At 49.6% G+C, this 8251-nt stretch overlaps 1 protein-coding gene across 2 annotated transcripts in view; it reads left to right on the plus strand.

Annotated features, from left to right (window-relative positions):
• The first annotated feature begins 259 nt into the window (after window positions 1-259).
• The window catches only part of tgfb3 (transforming growth factor, beta 3), a 109180-nt gene continuing 101188 nt past the window's right edge, over window positions 260-8251 (plus strand). Inside the window, exon 1 of one of the 2 annotated variants that reach the window (XM_072567975.1) lies at window positions 260-1824. In XM_072567975.1, the coding sequence (XP_072424076.1) occupies window positions 1479-1824 (346 nt within the window). In that variant the 5' untranslated portion in view covers window positions 260-1478. The remainder of the gene's footprint in view (window positions 1825-8251) is intronic. The other variant, XM_072567976.1, reaches the window with a different exon arrangement.

Below are 8251 nucleotides of genomic sequence, written 5' to 3' on the forward strand. Positions count from 1 at the left end.
TCAGCCAGGGCCCTTGTGGTGGAGAATCCCATGCTTCCCCCAGAGGTGGGGTTTCAATGCTTGAATCTGTCAGAGTTGGGGGAGGAGCGTCCGGCACAGCTCAGACACAGCCAGCGACATAATCCGACCATGCTGTGCTCTATGCACATCCACCTGGGAAACCTTCACCCCATTCTGTCCGTGGTCAGAGTCACCTTCCTCAGCTGGTACAAGACAGCAGCAGGATACTTACTTCATGGGGTGAGTGAGAGATAGTTGTGTGAGAACGCACTCCAGTTCACAGACAGAATACTCCCAGACTTGCTAAGCTTTCCCAGCAACTGTGTTTCTGATTTCCAGCCTCCAGTTTCATTCTTTCTGTATCCTGTCTGTATGTCTCTCTCTCTCCGTCTGGTCTCTCTCTATGTCTCTATCTCTCTCTCTGTCTATCCCGTCTGGTCTCTCTGTCTCTCTCTCTTTCTCTCTGGTCCGGTCTGGTCTCTCTGTCTGTCTCTCTGTTTAAAGATGGCGCTTTGAGCCGGGATTGAGCTGAATGAACCAAGCCGCCCAGAACGTCACTGAGCCTGCTTATAAAACCCAGCAGGGGGAGAGGAGAGAGGGACAGTGGAGCCGAACTGACAGGCAGACAGTGTGTGTATGTGTGAGAGAGGGAGAGGAGCAGGCTGCCTGCTGATCTCACTGGGGAAGGTTTCCAGATCCACCTTCCCCAAAACAGAGAAAGGGAGAGACAGAGGCAGAGAGGAGCAAGGAGCGGATCCACACTCGGAGAGAGCGGAACGGCTGGGAAGTTTGGAAGCTGAGTTTGGAACGATATTGTGGGGAAGCGAGTGAGCAGCAGAAGGTGTTCCCGGAGCAGACCCAGAGAGTGCCCCCGGGGCTGGAGAGTGTGTTCCCGGAGCAGACCCAGAGAGTGCCCCCGGGGCTGGAGACTGTGTTCCCGGAGCAGACCCGGAGAGTGCCCCCGGGGCGGAGAGTGTGTTCCCTGAGAGTGCCCCCGGGGCTGGAGAGTGTGTTCCCGGAGAGTGCCCCCGGGGCTGGAGAGTGTGTTCCCGGAGCAGACCCAGAGAGTGCCCCCGGGGCTGGAGAGTGTGTTCCCGGAGCAGATCCAGAGTGCCCCCGGGGCTGGAGACTGTGTTCCCGGAGCAGACCCGGAGAGTGCCCCCGGGGCGGAGAGTGTGTTCCCTGAGAGTGCCCCCGGGGCTGGAGAGTGTGTTCCCGGAGAGTGCCCCCGGGGCTGGAGAGTGTGTTCCCGGAGCAGATCCAGAGTGTCCCTGGGGCTGGAGAGTGTGTTCCCTGAGAGTGCCCCCGAGGCTGGAGAGTGTGTTCCCGGAGCAGACCCAGAGAGTGCCCCCGGGGCGGAGAGTGTGTTCCCGGAGAGTGCCCCCGGGGCTGGAGAGTGTGTTCCCGGAGAGTGCCCCCGGGGCGGAGAGTGTGTTCCCGGAGCAGATCCAGAGTGTCCCTGGGGCTAGAGCAGCAGCATGTGTGTCCAGCGGTTGGTGCTGCTCCTGAGCGCCGTGGACCTGGCGGTAGTGACCGGGGCACTGTCCACCTGTACCACGTTGGACACAGAGCACATCAAGAGGAAGCGGGTGGAAGCGATCAGGGGCCAGATCCTCAGTAAACTGAGACTGACCAGTCCCCCGGAGGATCCGAGTCCGGCAGAGGTACCAGCCCAGGTTCTGGCAATGTACAACAGCACCCGGGAGTTACTGCAGGAGCTGGCCAGAGACCGGCAGCAAGGCTGTGTCACCCACAACACCGACTTCGAGTACTATGCAAAGGAGCTCTACAAGTTTGATATGATCCAGGGGCCTGCTGTGGACAGTAAGTGTGTGGACGTGGGGAAAACGCCCCAAAGTCCCTCTCCCCACCAGTGGGTACAGACCCAGACCCAGACCCAGACCCAAACTGGGACACACTCAGCTCATCATGGTCCAAAGTGTCAGGGAGCTGCAGGGAATGTTACACAGGACCTACCCCCTGCATCCAACAGCACTGTTGGATGCCACTTGAGTGGGAGGGGGGGTGGGTGGGGGTATTACTGCTCACTTGGCAACTGTGAGGTTCTTTCTGCACCCCTCCCCCCCCCCACATACATACACAATCACCAGCCCCTCACCCAGCTCTCCTCATACTCCCTCATCCTCTCCTTCCCCTCCCCTCTCTGCCTTGGTCCCCTATCCCCACCCACTCAGATAGTTGGTCAGAATTGCTGGGCAGTAGCTGGGCGTTATGGTATCCAGGGACTCCCAGCATTCCTAGTGCCAGGGAAAGGCCTCTATCAAAACTGCAGGCCTCATGATGACAGAAGAGAGCTGGAGAGACCCTGATCCAATAGGCTGCTAACAATAAAATCACATCGAAGGCCCATGCTGAAAGTCATCACATTAACCAAGCTAATGCGATGACTCCACAGGAAAATCATGCATTTCTAGAGCACCTTTTTCCACCTCCGGATATCTCAAAAGTCTTTGCAATCAATGAGGTGCCCTTGGCACCTAGTCATTATTGGTGTGTAGAAGAGGCAGAAGCAGAAATGTGCACAGCAAGCTCCCACACTCCAAACTGAGAATGACAGGGTATTTCAGCAGAGTCAAAAACTCATCCTGACCATAGTTACCATAGTAACATCTAGCTATACTGACATAGGTCCTTGGGAATTCTTTAATATATAAATTTATTGCAATCACTAGAGGTCAACCAACATTAACTTCCAGCTCTGCCTGGAAATAGTGTCATAGAGATGTACAGCATGGAAACAGACCCTTCGATCCAACTCGTCCATGCTGACCAACACAATCTAGTCCCACCTGCCAGCACCTGACCCATATTCCTTAAAACCCTTCCTATTCATATACCGATCCAGATGGCTTTTAAATGTTGCAATTGTACTAACCTCCACCACTTCTCTAAGAGGCGATTCCATACATGTCCCTTTTAAAAGTGCTGTTGTTTTGACTTTTTTTCTCCAAAGTTCTGCTGTTCCAAAACAATGCAACAGCATATAAAATAGTGACTGCTGCTCCTGGAATTCAAGGAAATCACCTCCAACACCTAAAATACCTCAAAAAAAGAACAGCTGTTACTGCCAGAATTTTTTCTCATCTTCCATCTTGGGTTACCCAGAATCCTTCTGTGTCATTAATGAAAATATCCAATTTCACACTGAATAGGAGAGTATCACCCATAATCCTCCACCACATACTCCCAGGACAGGAACAACATGGAGTCAGATACAGAGTAAAACTCCCTGTACACTACCCAGGAGAGAGACAACACAGGGGTTAGTCACAGAGTAAAGCCCCTCTCCACTGTCCCCATCAAATACTCCTGGAACAAGGGACAGCACATGGTTAGATACAGAGTAAAACTCCCTCCACACTGTCCCCATCAAACACTCCCAGGACAGGGACAGCACACGGTTAGATCAGAGTAAGGCTCTCTCTACATTGCCACCAACAAACAGTTTCAGGTCAAGTGTAGCATTGAGTTAAATCTAAGGGACAATGTTAAAATGTGTGTTTCTCAGTGAGGATCCTGTATTTGGCCTGGGTAGATTTCTCAGGATTTGTGCCTGATGATTTGCTGGTAAATTATAATGTTTTATTAATTAAGTGCAGTGTGTATTCCAGGTGTGAGCTCCTCATAAGAAGGTTCTCAGCCCGAGCTCCTCGTACCCGTTGAGAGATTGTGCGTTAACCCCAAGTCCAGTTTATACAGACTGAGTGCGACCCTTCCTGTCACTGTCCCCTCTGTGGCAACTTTAATGCTCAGGCCCCAGTAGAGGAGTCCAGCAGCCAGCAGAGGGAGCAGACTGCCATCAAACAGAGCTGAGTGTGCCTGGACCACGCTGCTGCTTCATCCTGTTTACAAACAAGCTGTAGCCTTTCTCCCTGCCAAGCTCCAGATAATCAAGGCACCAAGTGCCTCACAGAAAACCCTGGCCCTGAGAACCTGCATGCAAGAATGTGTTGACACTTGCATAACTCTCCACACAAGGTCCTTCCCTGACTGGGAAGGTCCCTATATAGCACCATGAAACATCCAAAGGCAATGACACAGTGAACAACAGCCTACCCAATTGAAAACTGAATGCACTCCTGCTGAATCCTTAAGCAATATTTCTCACAGGTTGCCTATTTTGCTTCCTCGCTGACTTCTGACCCAGATCTGCTCCTTGTCTGGGCAGGCAGAGTTCTGCCAGTCATATCCTGAGCGCAAATACACAATTGATTTTGGCTGTTTGCAGGGGTTTTCTGGTTGGGGCTGAATTAGGGGCAGTTTCAATGTTTAGGCTTGAGAGTGGCAGGAATTCTCTGTGTAATAACCTGGGTTATTAACAGTGACAGGAGGCGTGAGAAGGATCATGTTAAGCTTAGTGCAATAGTATTGTCACTTCCCTTAGAGAATGCTGGATCTTCACTGGATTGAGGGAGAGGGGCTGTACTTCTGATAAAGAGTCAGTGATTACTGCAACACTGAGTAAGGCTCCTGACCCTGCTCAATGCGACACTCCATCACTGCACTGAGTTAGGCATGATCATTGGGAGCAGTTCGACCGTCATCATTGCCCTGTCACTGGGCCATTATTCTTCAACAGGAGGTTGTTTATGGTGTGGACTGAAGAAAATTCAGAAAGTGCTGGCAGAAAGCAGTCAGTTTTTGTAACCGAGTTCATATGGTGTACATTCTCTTTGTTAATACTAGTCAGTCTCCTTCCTGAGCAATGCAATCAGCATAGACTGATTGATCCTTGGGTGAACTGAGCTTAGAGGATGCAAAATCAGAGATCCTTGTCAGAAAATGCCCTTAACGCAACTATCATGCTCGATGAATGACCTTCCCTCCATTATAAGATCAGAAGTGGGGATGTTCGCTAATGATTGCACAATGTTCAGCACCAATCGTGACTCCTCTGATACTGAAATAGTCCGTGTTCAAATGCAGCAGGATCTGGACAATATCCAAACTTGGGCTGACAAGTGGCAAGTAACATTTGTGCCGCACAAATGCCAGTCAATGACCATTTTCAACAAGGAAGAATCTAATCATTACACCTCGACATCATTAAATCCCCAACTATCAACATTCTGGGGTTTCCATTGACTAGAAAATGAACTGATCTAAGCAGACAAATACAGTGGCTACAAAAGCAGGTTAGAAGCTAGGAATACTGCAGTGAGTAACCTCCTGACTCCCCAAAGCCTGTCCGTCAACCACAGGGCACATGTCAGGAGTATGACCCAGTACTCCTCAGTTGCCTGATTAAGTGTAGCTCCAACAATATTCAAGAAGCTTGACACCATCCAGGACAAAGCAGCTGCTTGATTAGCATCACATTCACAAACACCCACTCCCTCCACCACTGACGCTCAGTAGCAGCAGTGTGTACTATCTACAAGATGCACTGTAGAAATTCACCAAAGAACATCAGACAGCACCTTCCAAACCAACAACCACTTCCATCTAGAAGGACAAAGGCAGCAGATACATGGGAACACCATCCCCTGCAAATTCCCCACCAAGCCATTCACTATTCTAACTTGGAAATATATTGCCGTTCCTTCAGTGTCACTGGGTCAGAATCCTGGAAATCCCCCCTTAAGGGCATTGTGACTTTACCTACAGCACATGGACTGCAGCAGTTCAAGAAGGCAGCTCACCCCCACCTTCTCAAGGGGTAACTAGGGACAGGCAATAAATGATGACCCAGCCAGTGACTGGTACAACCCATGGAGTGCTCTGTGTGGGTGAAAATCACAGCTCTGTCTAGTTAATATAACAGGTTACTTAGTTTATTTATATAATGTTAAAAAGTAAACCCTGACCCTAAACCTTAACCCTAAATTGATCCTAATTCTAACCCGACGATGATAATTTCATCCTTTGGAAATTTTGACCAAATCCCATGACCCCTTAACACCAGCCGATATCACCCTGGATCATGTAATTGCTCCTTTGAATTTGACTCTTGAGTGCCAGATATTATTCTTTTGTATCTAGTCTGCACTGCTATCAAGGTCAGTTACCTTGGCAGTTTGGCTAAGTTGGGACTGTTTTCCTTGGGGAGTAGATTGAGGGAAGATTTGTTCAAGGTATTTCAAATGCTAAAGGGTCTGGGCAGATAGAGAGGGAGAAACTGCTTCCATTGGTGCAAGGATTTCAAGCCGAGGACCCAATCTCTGGTAGTTTGTAAAAGAAGCAGGAGGGGAGACGAGAAGAAGGCAGTGCGTGGATCAGGTCTGGAATGTGTTGGCTGAGAGCGTGGTGGATGCAGGCTTGGATTCTGAAGAGAATTGGATGATCGTCTGAACAGGAAAAAAATTGCACAGCTATAACATCAAAAGACATAGCAGCAGAATGAGGCAATTTGGCCCATCAAGTCTGCTTTTTTGAACTCACCCGAGTGACATGGGCATCACTAACTGAGCCAGCATTTATTGCCATCACTAATTGCCCTTGAGAAGGTGGGGGTGAGCTGCCTTCCTGAACCATATGCTGTAGGTAGAGTCACAATGCCCTTAGGGAGGGAATTCCAGGATTTTGACCCTGCGACAGTGAAGGAACAGTGATATATTTCTAAGTCAGGATGGTAAGTGGCTCGGAGTGGAACCTGCAGGGGGTGGTGTTCCCATGTATCCACCTCCCCTGTCCTTCTAGATGGAAGTGGGCGTGGGTTTGGAAGGTGCTGTCTGAGGAACTTTGGTGAATTTCTGCAGCGCATCTTGTAGATAGTACACACTGCTGCTACTGAGCGTCACTGGTGGAGGGAGTGGATGTTTGTGGATATGGTGCCAATCAAGCAGCTGCTTTGTCCTGGATGGTGTGGAGCTTCTTGAGTGTTGTTGGAAATGCCCCCATCCAGGGCAATTGGGGAGTATTCCCTCACACTCCTGACTTGTGCCTCATAGATTTGGGGAGTCAAGAAGTGAGTTATTCACTGCGGTATTCCTAGCCTCTGACTAGCTCTTGTAACCACTTTTAAAAGAAACTTGATAAGTTTCTGCTCAATTATAACCCACCAGGTTATTGTTAATGGGAGATCCAGTGATGGTATCACCATTGAATATCAAGGGACAGTGGTTAGATTGTCTCTTATTGGGGATGGTCATTGTCTGGCATTTGTGTGGTGTGAATTTAACTTGCCACTTGTTGGCCCAAGTCTGGATATTATCCAGATCTTGTTGCATTTGAACATGAACTGCTTCAGTTTCTGAGGAGTCGTGAATGGTGCTGAACATTGTGCAATCGTCAGTGAACATCCCCACTTCGGACCTTATGATGGAGGGAAGGTCATTGATGAAGCAGCTGAAGATGGTTGGGCCTAGGGCACTCCCCTGAGGGACTCCTGCAGAGATGTCCTGGAGCTGAGATGACTGACCTCCAACAACCACAACCATCTTTGTATGTGCCAGGTCTAACTCCAACCAGCAGAGACTTTGCCCCCTGATTCCCACCAATTCCAGATTTACCAGGGCTCCTTGATGCCACACTTGGTCAAATTCAGCTCTTTTGTCTATATTTGAATTAAGGCTGTCATGAGGTCAGGAGCTGACCGGCCCTGGCAGAACCCAAACTGGGCGTCACTGAGCAGGGAGCACTGTTGATTGTACCTTCCATCATTTTACTGATATCAAGAGCAGACTGATAGTCATATATCAGTTGGATTTGTCCTGCTTTTTATGTACAGGACATATCTGGGCAATGTTCCACATTGTTGGATAGATCCCAGTGTTGTAACTGTGCTGGAACAGCTTGACTAGGGGAGCAGCAAGGTCTGGAGCACAAGTCCTTAGTAATTAGATTATCTGCAGTAGTGGAAACAGGCCCTTCGACCCAATAAGTTCACACCACCCCTCTGAAGAGAAACCCAACCAAACCCATTCCCTTACCCTATATTTACCCCTGACTAACACTGTGGGCAATTTAGCATGGCCAATTCACCTGACCTGCCCATCTTTGGATTGTGGGTGGAAACTGGAACACCCGGAGGAACCCCACACAGACACGGGGAGAATGTGCAAACTCCACACAGACAAGCGGGAATTGAACCCAGGACCCTGGTGCTGTGAGGCAGCAGTGCTAACCACTGAGCCACCATGCCACTCATAATATTGCTGGAATGTTGTCAGGGCCCGTAGTCTTTGCCGTATCCAGTGTCTCCAACTATTTCTTGATGTCACATGGAGTGAATTGGCAGGAGACTGGTATCTGTGATGCTGGAGACCACTGGAGGAGGTGGAGATGGATC

The sequence above is a fragment of the Chiloscyllium punctatum genome, chromosome 4, assembly GCF_047496795.1.
Source record: "Chiloscyllium punctatum isolate Juve2018m chromosome 4, sChiPun1.3, whole genome shotgun sequence".
Classification (NCBI taxonomy): domain Eukaryota; kingdom Metazoa; phylum Chordata; class Chondrichthyes; order Orectolobiformes; family Hemiscylliidae; genus Chiloscyllium; species Chiloscyllium punctatum.